This window comes from Littorina saxatilis, linkage group LG7, assembly GCF_037325665.1.
Source record: "Littorina saxatilis isolate snail1 linkage group LG7, US_GU_Lsax_2.0, whole genome shotgun sequence".
Lineage (NCBI taxonomy): Eukaryota > Metazoa > Mollusca > Gastropoda > Littorinimorpha > Littorinidae > Littorina > Littorina saxatilis.
Window position 1 is genome coordinate 19613647 of NC_090251.1, and position 15146 is coordinate 19628792.

General features: G+C 47.3%; 2 protein-coding genes across 3 annotated transcripts in view; one reads left to right on the forward strand and one right to left on the reverse strand.

Annotated features, from left to right (window-relative positions):
• LOC138970874 (protein YIPF3-like) overlaps positions 1 to 11267 on the reverse strand; it is a 56243-nt gene extending 44976 nt beyond the window's left edge. The window contains exons 1-2 of one of the 2 annotated variants that reach the window (XM_070343443.1): positions 11143 to 11267; positions 7123 to 7198 (exon numbers count right to left, since the gene is read on the reverse strand). In XM_070343443.1, coding sequence (XP_070199544.1) covers positions 7123 to 7198; positions 11143 to 11187 — 121 coding nt within the window. In that variant the 5' untranslated portion in view covers positions 11188 to 11267. The remainder of the gene's footprint in view (positions 1 to 7122; positions 7199 to 11142) is intronic. The other variant, XM_070343442.1, reaches the window with a different exon arrangement.
• Positions 11268 to 11387: 120 nt separating this feature from the next.
• LOC138970870 (cleavage and polyadenylation specificity factor subunit 3-like) overlaps positions 11388 to 15146 on the forward strand; it is a 96708-nt gene continuing 92949 nt past the window's right edge. The window contains exons 1-2 of the mRNA XM_070343437.1: positions 11388 to 11521; positions 13360 to 13423. Of these exons, the coding sequence (XP_070199538.1) occupies positions 11451 to 11521; positions 13360 to 13423 (135 nt within the window). The 5' untranslated portion in view covers positions 11388 to 11450. The remainder of the gene's footprint in view (positions 11522 to 13359; positions 13424 to 15146) is intronic.

Below are 15146 nucleotides of genomic sequence, written 5' to 3' on the forward strand. Positions count from 1 at the left end.
AAATATTCACAGAAAACACCAGAATCATATCATTTGCTGAAACTCATGGCGTCGTTTCCTGACCTACGTTACGACTGAAGATGGTTTTTACTTAATTGTCGAGCCTGCAAAGCTTTGTCACAAACTTACACACCGCGGATGGCGACAATGTAGTGTCGGAAGGATATCGAGTGCAAACAGTCTCTCAAAGCGCGAAGTTTAGCGGAACAAAGCAGCCAAGAAGTTTTCGTATCCTCTGATCGTCGATGTTCGACATTCATCAAGTACTTAAAATGGGTAATCTGAACGCAACAGGAACTTTCAACAAATACAGCAAACTCTGACGAATTGTGTTTTGTGTAGTTATTTTGGGTCAGACGGGTTTTGCCGGCAGGAAAGGCCAAACAGTGCAGATTCATGTCTGTCGCACAGGAACCGAAAGTGGTTCAAGCATTTCGTTTCTGTGTTGCGACATTCACCTTAGTTTTGTTCCAAATGTCATTTTTTTACCAATATTAGTTGAAGTCCTTACCTTTCATAACTAGAATGTGTTGGGTAGAACACAAAAATACTGCAGAACTGATAAAAAATGCACAAAGGATTGAAGGCTTAGGTGGTTTAAAGTTGGAATTTGATTGGAAAATTTCTAAAGTAAATTTTCATTTCATTAATATACTTACCCGAATCACATATATAGCAGTTGACACCGTCTGGTATGCTAAGGTACTGAAAGCGCTACCCATCTTTAAAGTAATTAAAGGGAAGCAACCCCACACCAAAAAAGCTGGAACTAGCATATGGTAGTGAGCTACCCCCTGGGAGTTACCTCCCATTAGCTACTTCCCATCCCACGCACGTGGCTACTTCATTCCGGCTCAGAGAAAAACCGAAACAAACAGCGGGGCAGGCGGGAGGGACTTCGATATGTGATTCGGGTAAGTATATTAATGAAATGAAAATTTACTTTAGAAATTTTCCATTAAATTACATATTCTTACTCCGAATCACATATATAGCAGATAACATCAACATGGCGGTGGGCAAGAAATAAATCAAACTCACCATCACATTCTGGACAGGAACTGGCCGGCTGCTATAAGGGCAGGTAGACCGCGAGATCCATCCTGTCTGAGTGCAGCCACGTCTCGAAGATAGTAATTAATGAAAATATCTTCTGAGCGCCAGTAAGCCGTCGAGAGCACCTCGTCAAGCCGTTGCGAGCGAAGAACGGCCAAAGACGAAGACCACGCCCTAGTCTCATGGGCTCTGGCCGAGACCAGGGGAAAGGCAGGCTGAGCCCCCCCCCCACTTGTGTGACACCAACTGTAGGCTTGCCGAATAAGGGACGACACCCACCGGGCCAACGTAACTCTTGAAACGTCTTTCTCCCTTGAAGTGAGAAGAGAGATAAACAATAGCTTTTGTGAGGAGGAACGAACCGGCTGAGTCCGAGCCAAATACAGACGTAAGGCCCTAACTGGACAGTTGACCGAATCAGGGTCATCCGGAGCCAACGCGTTGGTCAAGGCCTTGACGCGAACCAACGGAGAGGCCTGCCCCGGAGCCTGATTCTTGGCCAGGAAGTCGGGACGGAAACGAAGAGATACTGAGCCGTCCGACTCGAACAAAATGTCACCTGGCAGACCCGACAGAGCGTGGACCTCGCTACCCCGTCGGGCCGTAGCCAAAAGAACCAGAAAAAGAGTCTTGCGAGTGAGATTGTAGAGACTCGACTCGCTCAAAGGCTCAAATTCCGCGGACCGCAAGAACGCTAAAACAAGGAACAGGTCCCACTTAGGAGCGGGCAAACGAGACCGGACCTCCTTGAGAGCAGCGCCCTTAATGACAGCAGCGATCACCCCCCCCACTTGAACAGATCGGCCGATCTGCTTGAGAGTAGCAGAGATCGCAGAGCGCCGGACCCTCATAGAGGAGACGGAGGCACCCTGCGAAAACATAAACGAGAGGTGGTTGGCGACCTGCATAGAGCGAGGAGCCACTGCAACCACCCCTTTAGCGGAACACCAGGAGGCCCAGGCCCTCCAGTGCGAGGCGTATACGGACGAGGTGGAAGCCCTATGGGAGCTGCCCACCAAGTCCAGCGTCGGAGAAGACGCACCAGAGCGCCTCAGTGAGTCCCGAACAACATCCACACGTGAAGCTTCAGAAGACTGGGCTCCTCGTGTGGAATGCCTGTTCGGGGCTGCACTAATTCCCCTCTTCGCAGAGAGAGAGGAATGGGAGGACCTTGGGCGAGCCGAAGCAGGTCTGGGAACCAGTCCTGCGACGGCCAGAGGGGCGCGACCAGAAGTAGAAGGGCCGGCCCCTCCAGCTCCGCCTTTCGAATTACTCGGCCGAGTAATGGGAAAGGCGGAAAGGCGTACGCCTCCAGACCCGTCCAGGGAATGTCCAGAGCGTTCACTCGCCAAGCCTGAGGGTCCGGGAATGGCGAGACGAACACCGGGAGCCTCTTCGAGAACCTGGTGGCAAACAGGTCGACGAGAGGCTTTGGGACTTGGGTCCAAAGGCGAAGCAGTGCCCCGTGAGTGACTGTCCACTCGGACTGAAGCACCCTGCCGGAGCGACTGAGAGCGTCCGCCAGAGTGTTCAGCCTCCCTGGAAGGTACCTGGCGGAGATCGAGATGCGGTGTTGGTAACACCACCTCAAGACCTCGCAGGTCCTGTCCGAGAGAGACGGGGACCGCGAGCCTCCCTGCTTGTTGATATAAGCTGCCACTGTCGTGTTGTCTGTAAACAGACGAACATGCTTGGCCTGCAGGGAGGGCAGAAACCGGGTGAGAGCTAGAGCTACTGCTTCTAGTTCCAGCCGGTTGATATGCCACTGGCTCTGTTCCACCGACCACAGACCTGACACCGTGTGTAGGTCCGTGTGAGCCCCCCACCCCAGCAAGGACGCGTCCGTGAACAGGTCCAAGTCCGGGGGAGGCAAGGCAATCGGAACCCCTCTGCACACCCACTCCGTGTCCAACCACGGGAGGGTGGTAGACTGGAACCATCCCTGGAGAGGGACGAGGACGTTCCAATCCACCCGAGTCGAGCCCACAAACGGCTTCAGAGCTGCCTGAAAAGGACGCTTGTGTACCCGACCCAGAGGGACCAACAGAGCCATGGATTCCATCTGTCCCAAGATGGAGGCAAGAGAGCGAAGGGGCGCCTGCAGGAGGGGCAAAGTCGAGCGTATCTGAGCTTGGAGCTTGTCCACCCTCTTTTGAGAGGGGCGGACAGTCCAAGCGACCGTGTCGAAGGACATCCCCAAGTAGGTGAACGTCTGCGACGGGGTCAGCTCCGACTTTGACGCGTTGATCGAGAACCCCAACGAGTGGGCTTCCCGAAGAACCGTCTGGGTATGCTGCGTGCAGCCTGCCTGGGACTGGTTCAGAACGAGCCAGTCGTCCAGGTAAACCCGCAGGCGGATACCCTGAGACCTCACCAGAGCGCCCAGCTGTCGGACCACCATGGTAAAAATCCATGGTGCGAGCGACAAACCGAAAGGGAGGGCGCGGAACTGGTAGACCTGCTCGTCCCACCGGAAACGAAGCCATTTCCGGTCGGACGGATGCACCAGGATGTGAAAGTATGCATCTGTCAGGTCTATGGAGGTCGCCCAATCTCCTGGGCGGAGAGAGTCTCTGACCTTGGCGGGCGTCTCCATCTTGAACTTTATCTCTCTCAAGAAAGTATTGAGAAAAGATAAGTCCAAGACCGGACGCCACGCCCCTGAAGCTTTGGGCACGGCGAAAAGGCGCCCGTAAAATCCCAGGGAGCTTTGGTCCAGGACCCTCTCCACTGCCCCCTTCTGCACCAGGGAGGCAACTTCCGTTTGCAGAACGGATCTTGCCTCCTGAGAGCAGGGGGGCTTGAAGCGTGGCGGATGTCGGGAAAGAGGAGCCTTCTCCTCCCGCCATAAGAGACGGAAGCCCGATCTCACAACTCCCACTATCCATTGGCTGTCTACTGAGACCATCCAATGGGTGAGTGCCCGGGAGAGGCCCCCCGCCATCACCAAAGTGGAGGGCGGGGGGGGGGTGAGACCGGGGGCGCTTCATTGGGGGTGAGGCTTGCTGTTAGAGCCGCCACGCCCCCTTCCCGACACTGTCTTCTTCTTGCCACCTCGAGAGCTCTGCTGAGCAGGCCTCTTTTGAGCAGGCTTGGGCTTGGAACTCGGCTGAGACTTCCCCTGCTGGGAAGGCTTAGCCTGCTTCGCGCCCTGTAGAGCCATGTCCAGGAACTGAGCGTCCTTGTTGGACTGAATCTCTGCCTGCCGAGCGACAAGCGCCATGTGGCCGAGCAGCGATCCCTCTACAACCGGAGACACACGTAGTGTGTCTCTGGTAGCCTGATCGGCAAACTGAGAGTTGGCAAGAAACAACTCCCTCCTTGTCAAGACCGCATGCGCGTATTGCAAAGAGGAGAGACGAGTCTGTTCCTCATTGACCTTCGCCAGGGCCGTAAGCAGGGAGGAGACATCATCCGCATTTTGCTCCTCACTGAGGGAAAAAGGGACAAGAGAGTCGGTCAACGACCGAGACAGTGCCCGCACCAGCGTCTCGGAGATGGAAGCCAGCTCCAAGAGCTGACGACCGATCTCCTCCAGGGAGATAAGAGTACCCTCCCGCACTGGCACAACCGAGTCAGACTTGACTGGTTTGACAAGCAAAGCCTGCAGCTCCTGCGTCACCGGTAAGATGGCACGCGGGAGAGCAAAGGAAGTGGTGAGGTTGCGGCTACGGACAGGGAAAGCAATCCTCTTCTGTGCAGAATGCACAAAGGAAGAGGACTGCCCTTCATCCGCAAGCCAACCACGAGCCCGTTCCGGAACCGGCCCAAAAGGTGCCAGAAGAGGGAACGGCTCAACCGGAATACCACTGCTCCGTTTGTTCGGGTGCACCAGAACTTGGGACAGGTGGTATGAGACAGACGGAGATTCCACAAACCGGAAGGAGGAAGCGTCATCCTTATCCGGCAGGAAGTCTGCCATAGCTGAAGGCGCCGCCGAAACGGAAGTAGCGGACGTCGCTACACCTTCTGCAAAATACCGCGAAGTCACCTCGGCTGCAGAGTCAAGAATGGACTTGAGCTGAGAGGAAAACACAGTACGGGTGTCTTCGCTGACCACTGACTGCAGTTCAGACTGATCCATCAGCGAAGAACGACCGTAGTCATCAACCACAGTGGCTGAAGGGTACTCTGGATGACCGGAAACCGGAAACCTGTACCCACGAACATCGTCCTGGTTTAAACCCTGCCCAGTAGGGAGAGGGTAAACCGGAACACCGTCCGAGAACGCCGGATGTGGTTGGGCGGAAGTCAAAACCTCAGCAGAGGAAAGAGACGACCGTCCGTGCTGAAGCACCGGAAGTGCAAAAGCATCACGCTGTTGTTCCCTCTCCGCCATCCAAGAGGAAGTGGACGGTAGAGGGACAGCGTGTCCGGCCGAAGCCGGAAATGCAGACACCATAACCGCCGGGGGCGGAAGCGGTGAATGCACGAACTGCGGCCGGAAGCCGTGAAGCCCGTAGGCCAGCTCATGATCCATCCCATCGCGGCTGGCATTGCGAGCAAGCGTGGGGGGACCTATGCTTCCGGCGGGAGCCGGAAGCGCAGTAACCGTAAACGGTCGCCGCTGCTGGCTAACAGAGTCCTGCTCTACAAGAGGAGGCCTGCCGCCAGCCGAAAGCAGGGAGTGACCCTGCGCACACGAACCGTTGCCCGCACGGGGCTGTCCAGGCGCTTCACGAGAGCAAGAGGACCGGTTCAACTTACTTGTAACGTCTCCACCCGAGACAGGAAGTTGAGGAGCGGAAACAGAAGAAACCTTCCCGGAAGAGAGGGACTGAGTGTCCCCCCCCGAAACCGGAACGGCAGCGCTAACTGGAGTAGACGAGCGCTGCATCTCTGTCTGTACCAGAGAGCGAATCTCCGGGATAAGAGTCTGCAAGAGAGAGGACACAATCGTCCCCTGGTCCGACGCCGACAAAGCAGAGGGCGCAGAAACAACAGTAGAACTAGCACAAACGGGGGTGCTAGAAAGCGGAGGTGAAATAGGCACTGACAAAATTGTGTTGCGTGCAGCGTCTGACACCAATACAACAGGCTTAGAGCTAGAGGACTTGGGCTTAATCTTGCCCTTAATGTCTCCTTTACCCTTACGTTTATCCTGGTCTGCCATGCTGACCAACAACAAACAAGAAACAAGCGAAAAAATTTCACAGAAAAAGTTACTGAAAACGAAAGTCCTAACGGACAGCTAAGCAGTAACTACAGCAAAATAAAAACGAACCAAGCTTGCAACACACAATGCACAAGCGTCAGTGAACACGCCACAAAATACAAGCCAGCAAAGCTAACTGTAAACAAAATGGCGAAAGCACAACAGGTTACTGACGAACAATGTCCAAAGGACAACAGACAGCAACCAACGCACAAGTTCGAAAACAGAAAAATACAGAACGAGCTCACCAAAACAGGCGCCCGCACGGGAGACAAGATGAGTTACGTGGCCGGCAGGTGAACGAAACAGCACAAGGCAGCCACAGTAGCGCACAGAAAATTCAATGACCTCTCACCAGGACAGCTGAAGTCGGAATGAAGTAGCCACGTGCGTGGGATGGGAAGTAGCTAATGGGAGGTAACTCCCAGGGGGTAGCTCACTACCATATGCTAGTTCCAGCTTTTTTGGTGTGGGGTTGCTTCCCTTTAATTACTTTAAAGATGGGTAGCGCTTTCAGTACCTTAGCATACCAGACGGTGTCAACTGCTATATATGTGATTCGGAGTAAGAATATGTAATTTAATTCCATGTTACAACATTCATCACATAAATACAACACTTTAAAACGTCTCTTATTCAGCAACCAATTACTCTTTTTGTCTAATTTTTGCATTATTATGTATAGCAAACAATAGACTTCATAGTAAAAACAATTATTTTGTATTTCTTGACACTTTATTTTTTACTTTGTATGTAACACTTTGGACCACCATTTCTGAGAATGACCCACATATATTAGATGAATGATCATACTTCACTAAAATAGTCACTGAGAGGCACAATCTGCTAAAAGATTAACACGTGACCACCATGTTTTCTAAGAAAGTACAGGTCTGTAAAACTGTCATCACCATCATAGTCATGATGGCCTCCATCACTGTCCACATCTTCAGGTTCCATTGAAAGCACTGCAGAACCTCCACTGCCCTGATATTATAACAAACAGGAATACCACAATCATTACTCACAACAAAAGAAATCTTGTTTTGTCTTAATACAAAAGTACAGAAGAGTTTACACTGAGTCAATGAGAGAGAGGGAGAGTGATAGTTGAAGAGGGTGGACCAGAAGGAAGGCAGTAGATGTATTATGAATGAAGATATAACATACTAAGATTAAGAGCCTAAACGTGTGCAACAAAAATGAAGTGAAAAATAGCTATAGCTATTTTCATGATGAAAAACAGTATTTATAGAGTGAAAATGTTGTTAACAATCTGCAATTATGACCAGCACTCTTAAGTTGAGGTAATTTTGTGCGACATTTTTGAAAAACTACCAGATTTATGTAATTAAGTTATTATCAACTTCTGTTTAAGGCACACTCAGCCTCCCGTAAACCATCCGTTTCTGATCACTGAGCTCCCCGAGCCTCTACATACAGTACAAACATACTTCCATTTGAACGCTCACCGAACAGGAACATCCTGGCTGCTTTCCGTTGAGTGATACATTTTCAAAGAATTTATTTCGTGCAGTCAGAACGGATTTACCATTAGACAAATCGGAAGCCTCATTTTGGCGCTAGACCTAACTTTTAAAATCTAAATAATAAATTGACAGCTTGTTACACAAACATTCTTAAATCATAAAAGATTTCTTTTTTCATCAAGACAAGATCAGTGCAATTCTAAGTTTTGAAAGTTTGAAAAAAAGGAACCCCCAAAGCAGGTCACGCAAGGTCGTGTTTGCCCAAGCAGACACATTTTTTGCATAGCGCTTGCTTCTTTGAAGCCAACCACCGCCGATAAGTTTGTGTGGCTCGCAGTCGTTTGTTGCATTTTAGATTCAGAGGTACACAATAATGTGCTATTGCAGATACAGCGAGTTGCATTGAAATCACAAACTGACAACTAAATTGTGAAAAAAAAGAAAATGGATTACACGGGTTCACAATGGCTCAGGGGTTAGATATTAAACCACGAAAATAGGTGTGTGGTTTACGCGAGCTAAACAGCCATTCAAACGAACTGTTAAACTATTAAATGCTATTGCAAGTGTGTTCCATAACGTTAGAACTGCTTTTTTCGTGAGAAGATTTATATCGTTCTGTAAACCATTTGAGGCAGACTGGGGCTTTTAAGTGGTAAACATAATTTAAAATGTCCAACGTCAGAATTAGAACAAACCTTTTCTCTGAAACACAAAACTTCCCATAAATGCCATCACAGCTATTTAAAATTAAAAATTCCAGTCATAAGCCAATTAGGTAGTGTTCCCAGACTCACTGGACAATAAATCAGTTGGACCTGAATTACAGAAATGTTTTGTTTTAAGACACAGCTAGTATTACAAACTGCTAAGGACCAGATATGGTATCACAGAAGCTCAAGCCACTGGCTTGATTCTGAGTGCACCTGTTCACACAGTTTATCCACTAGCGCGACAACCATGCAGTAGCGCGACTTTACTAGCACGGCATTCAACAGGTATGGCTTCCACTAGTGCAACATTCCACAAACGCGACATTCCACAAACGCAGTAGCACAATCACTAGTGGGGTCCATTTGACCACATACTGTCATGAAGCATGCGTGTGTGTGTGCATGGGTGAGTACGTGTGTGTGTGTGTGAGTGGTGTACGTGTGTGTGTGTGTGCATCCTTTGTGACATTATGAAGTCAAAGCAAGTGAAAGTTGCGCCCGTGGCACGTTGCACCTGTAAAATGTTGCATTAATGGATGTCTTGCCTGTGGGATGCTCCGCTACTGGCTGTCGCGTTCTTGGAATGTTGCGCTAGTGCGCCATGCTACTGCCGTACAGGCATGACACCATTCACAGACCATTTTTCTTCTTGTTAATTTTGGTTTGGCGTTGGCTTTCAGCTTCATGCTCTGCTGCCTATGTAAACTCAACTGCCAGATTGTTCTGGCCATTGCCTTTAGTTTTTTTCTGGATAATATCATTTATCAATCATCATAATTTGTCCTGGCTATAAAAGTAATATTATGAACTGCGAGCTTTGCTCGTCTCCCTCGGGCTATCAGGCATTAGTCAGTTGCTCATAATAAAAGTATTCCTACTGCCAAGGTCTGAAATTGATCTCCATAAACGTGTCTGTGAAAGTGAAAGACAACAGTTTTGAAAATGAAAGACAACCATTGAACAAACAGTTCGCATTTGACTTTTCTGTGAATTATGAATAAACCACGATGGTTGACCCCAGTAGTTTCTAACTAATAACTTCATAAGTACTCCCCATTTATTCCTCACAGTAACCGTTTTACAGTGTGAGTGTACATGTACCACAAAGGAGGAGTTGGAGTTTTATGGGGAGCTTAGCTTAGCACCAGTCGGCTCTGTATTTTCAAGTCAAGGCTGGAGAACCGACCAGTTGGTTACAGAGCCCCCAGGGTCGAGAACTAGCACCCTCAAAATGCTTTTAAAATAGGTTGTGGCTATATCCACGGGTCCGTGTCTCTAGTCCCCAGGCTATATCCACGTCACTGACGTCATCGTCGCATGGGAAGCCTCGCGTTGGCACTCTCATTAAACCCCATTTTGTTTTTACCACGAAACAATCAACTCTTTTGACAACCTGCAAACGAAACTGAAAGCCTTTCAGGAGTACACTCGATAGCAGTCATCAGGAATATCGCACAAAATATAGATTCCTATTTTCCCCTACTGCACATGTTGTCTCCGTAGCTCAGACGGTAGTGAATTGCGAAACAGTCCAAAAGGTCCCCGGTTCGAGCTTGGACCTATAGTCTTTTTTTCTTAAAAAAAATAAAATATTTGTTGACTTACTTTTCCCCCCTCTAAACTTTCCGTTCTTTTATTTTGCTCTACTCTTCTTTTTTCCAAAGCATCTGTTTCGTTGATAGAACTGAGATTGCAACAAAAAAGCTCACGAAAGGCGACTGAAATTTTCAACGGTCACAACGGTAGGACGGCAGCCAGCTTTGTTTACATTTTATCACATAAACTCCCCTCTTCTCCCCATCAAAGTGCTGCTGATCGAACTTTGGACCCTGTATTCCACTCATGGAGTCTAACTCGTTATTAAAAAGGGAATTTTGACTTTTAAAATTTGACAGATGACGTCACTGTGTGTCATGTCAGTCAAGTGTTCAACCGAAAGCAGGAAAATATAAGGCGAGAGTAGCGTCCCTTTAGTACGATGACGTCAGTGACGTGGATATTGAGGTCTAACGAATGACGTCTCACAACGTGCGTGGTCGTCCTTGGCGGTCAAGAAAGCCGCCGCGATCATTGCGCAGACGACACTTCTAGACCGCCAATATTTTTTGTGCGCATCACGTGCTCCACATAAATCGGCCGGAAACGAAGCAATTGGGAAACCTGGATAGCATTGAGTCAGGAGACACGGACCCGTGGATATAGCCACAGCCTTTAAAATAAAGGTTCCTTATTTTCGAGGATCGATTAGTATTTCATGAATATTTATTTTAAAGCTAAATGCAAATAACCGTGGTCTTTGTTTTGTTTGAGAAAGATTTATGGAGATCTATCACATTCACAGTATCAGTTTTAGACTGAGAAAGACTTGTAGTTGTAACTTGTATCTCGAACCCCCGACCTCACGAACTATGGTCGAAAGAGCTACCCACTGTGATCTCCACAGCTAACTGTCAGGATCGGCAAAAAAAGAGGGTCTATTTTGAGAGCTATCGGTGACTGTCGGTTTTTTATCCTGGGGGCTCCGTAACCGACTCGTTAACGAGCTACTCACTAACTCAGACTCTTCTGTTTCTTTCAGAACCACTCACTCTTTTACGCAATAAGCAATGTTGAACCATTTGGGGATATTTTGCTGGTGGGGTTAATTCGGAATATATTTTACAAATACTTTTCTACCATCCGTGGTTTTGTACTTGCTCATGTTAGCCCTACACGAGAGGAAACAGACCTGATTCGTAGGTCGAGTCGCCTGCCACGGAGACGGATCCGCCATGATGTTTCTCAACACAAACAAGACTGCTTACCGTAATCCTTTCATAAGCAAACGAATGTGGCTGTGGACGAAGACTTATGAACTACGAATAATTTTGTCTTCAGTTAATCGTTAGCAGATCAATATCCTTATCTGTATCTGTATGAGAATCTGAAGTTTTAATGTTCATGCTTTTGAGGTTGCGGCTCATTCTTATGACAGATTGTAGTTAAAAGATGCAATAGCACGTCGTATCTCTCCTTTTGCAAAGAGTAGCAGAAGACATGGCGGCTAAACGAAAGGCTGAGAGCCAGGTTCCAGCGGAGGAGAGCGATGAACTTCTGATAAGACCGCTGTGAGTATGCACTAGAGTCTAACTGAATACGAAAATGTGCTTGTTCGTCAAGATGAGATGGACCAGGAGTGAAACATTAGATCTACACATGGCGGCGTAAAACAGAGGTCCACGTCTCCAAACATGTGGTGGTACTATACTTCGACTTCGAGTTAGATAGAAATTAGAATAGCGATACATAGCAAAAGTCAGAAAAGGTGTACTGATTCAAATTAAAATACAGTCACTAGTTCAGTAGTTGACACGGTGACAGATCTTTAAGTAGCTCAGATTACAGAACATGACCACAATGAAAGTTATGTATATTATTTATTAAACGCAGTGGCTACAGTTACCCAACTCTGCTGTGCTACGGTTACGCCACTAAGATATTTTGGTCCCACAGCGATACCCCCACGGCGTAACTCTGCTTTGTCGAGCTAGGGTTACGCCACAAAGAATTTCTTGTCATGAACGGCGTAACCTCACTCGGCTGTGCTAGGGTTACACCTCACACAGCCAGGGTGCACTCTTGCAATATTTACTTCCAGTTTTGGTTGGGCAAGGTGGCCATTTTAAAGCATGGGATGAGTGAATTTGGACGTGTCCAGGAGTGCATGAGCAGTGTTTTGTATCGTATGCAGGCCGGTGCACTTCAGTCATGGAGACCGGGCTTCACAGCGAAGCTTTATTAACACTTAAGAAGTACAGTACATTTGAATCCTACGATAGTTTGCAAAAAGCCATTTCTGTTTTTGAAAAGAACGCTTTCGTCCAGCTATGCGTTCGGTCATCGTGAACTCTGCAGGTGCAGCGAAAACGAGCCCCCCAAAAGACTAAATTTCTCACCAATATACAATGACAGCAATTCCTCACAGACTCCCTCCTTTTGCATCATTACACCTGACCAATTAAGTCACCATCGGACACTTAGGAAGCGCAACGACACACCAGCATGCCAACACAGACATCACATCAGGATACATAAACTTGCTTGCACGCAAATAAATAAGCTTTCGATGTTTCATCAGGGATTATAGAAAAGTTTATCTTGTTTTCTTTTGAAAATCATGTTCAAATCAGAAATGAAAACAGCAATGACGCACACATCATCTGGTCTGTGTTCATCAAAATGATTTCATGCCGTAACTATAAAATGTCCGAGTAGGATTACTCCGTGAAAAAGGCGTAACCGTAGCCACTGCCTATATTGAAACACACAAACCTCTTCGCCTACATCACAGAGCAAAGACAAAGATGTGTTCGTTTAACAAGCGTTTCTGATGATGAACTGTTGAATTGGTGTCCATTTTTTGCGTGCGTTATATTGTGCTAAAGAGGAAATTGTCGCGACACAAAATTCCATGTTTGCTTTGCTCAATCGGCGACTGAGATTTGCAAGTGTCAAAAGGGCGCCCGCATGCAAATTCGGTGGAAGTGCTAACACTAGCCATTTTAAATTCTGGTGACAAAGACTGCAGGACTGTGCTAAAACCGTTTATTAGCCCTGTACAGCACTTGATTCTTTTAATGTGACCCGATTCTGTCATCACTGACCCACCACCACCACTGCTATATCTCCCTACTGTCACCAGACTGGGGGGAGGGGGTGGTATCATTTACGGTTGCAGGGGAAGGCTGAGGCACTGTCACTGTGTCAGTGCAGAGATCAGGAATCACCCCAACCAAAGTCTACATAGTATTGCACAAGTATGACATGTACTCATGATTGGATTTTATCTGATGTATTGTAATTTGTTTTTTTTGTAGGAAGAGAAAGTAGGCATACTATAACTTTATCATAAGCATGAAGGGTTTAAAATTTTATTTACATGATTTTGTTTTGCTGTGTTTGACAGAGGAGCTGGTCAGGAAGTGGGGCGGTCATGTCATCTGCTGGAATTCAAGGGAAAGAAGATTTTGGTAATGTATTCTTGAATCATAGGCAGACCTGTTTACCAGTACGATTTGGGCGTATTTTGTTCGCCAAATTATTATCGGTATGACAATAGGCGACACACGCACAAAATACGACTAAGAAAAAGTCTAGAATACGTTTTCCGGTGTTGGTGTGCTGATTACGGGATGGTACAACTGATACTGGTTTCGGTCTAAGGGAGATAACCCTGACAGCGAGTCTTCAGCTGTGGAAACCTCGTTCAGTTGTTGGCACGTGCGATCGTCTGGACAATCGTGGCAAAATGAAGCAGAAAAATTTGCCAGTTTCGGATGACTGTACCAAGTCTAAACAGCAGAAGAAGCAGATTTTCTTGGAGAAATAAAAGAAAGAGCCAGCAATTGTGGAGTCTACTGTGGGAAAAAGTCATGCACACTGCAAGTATTGTAAATCAGATTTCTCCGTTGCCCATCAGGGGTGTCGTTTGGGTCGGCCCTTCGGCCAATCGCCGATTTATTTTTACTTTGGCCGAAACTTTCATGTCCCTATCGGCCAAATGTCCGAAGAGTATTCGTCTGAATCGGCCAAAGTTTGTCAATTTGTTTTTTATTGGTCAGGCTTTGCTTGCTAAAACTGCTGCCGATGTCAACTGACTGGCATTTATTTTCTTCGCGAAAACCAAAAACGAAACATCAATGTTTTGAACGGAAGCCATTGACGAAAAGTATAGATGCCAGAGTAGTTTCCCTTGGACAAGCGAAACCACACTGAGCGTTTGCGTCCGCCGGTTCGCGATAGTTTATCAGTCAGTCAGTGCTTTCGATTTGGACTTGAACATCATGTCGCAACCAAAAAAGAAAAAAACTAAATTGGCCAAGGTTTGCTAGCCTTCGCCAAGGTAGGTGATTCCGAACAAAATGACAGCAACACCGCGAATGTGGACAGTGTCAGTGTGAGTGGTAGTAGTGTTGTTGAGTCGATCGGAGCAGACCAGTCATGTTTTCCAAGGCTTGTCAAGATTTGCACAAGATTGGAAGAGTGTTACTTTCAAGAAATTAAAGTTAAAGGTTTGAAAAAGTTTCAGAGAATTGGTGTCTGTTTCAGTTGCAGTATGCAACATGTAATCCAGGGGCCGATTAGGGGGGTGGGGTAGACCCCCCCCTCCCCCCGGCTGTAAAAAAAAAAAAACACAAAAAAACTTTTCTGTTCGTGATTTTTATTTATTTTTTCTGTCTGTAAAGCCGGGGGAAGAGTTAATTGTTTAATTGTCACAGTATGCGACATGTCCTCCTTCTAACCATACTATATGATGTCGGGAGCAGATATCAGTGAAGATAAATTGCCATTATTTAATACTAACTTTAAAAGAAATAATAAGTGGCTGCTGACACCAGTTGATCATGTTTAAAATCAAGGATAAGCCACAAATTGTGTATAAAATAGCTACAATTCTTCAGCTTCAGTGCCCCCCAGCTTTGCCCCCCAGACCCCCCAACGGGACCCTAGACCCCAGGTTGTAACACCCCCCCCCTTCTGGCTTAACTGCTTCGCCCCCTGTAATATGTATTCCTAAGACAATGATTGTATGTATTGGTGTTCCCCTCTTGAGTCTTGTGCTTCAATGTTGCGGTGACTTTCGATGAGCCAAAATAATAGCCGAACATTTTCCAAAATGTCCTAAAACTTTCTGACAGTTTCGGCCAAATGTCCCAATATGAAAATGTCTAGCAACACCCCTGATGGCCCATG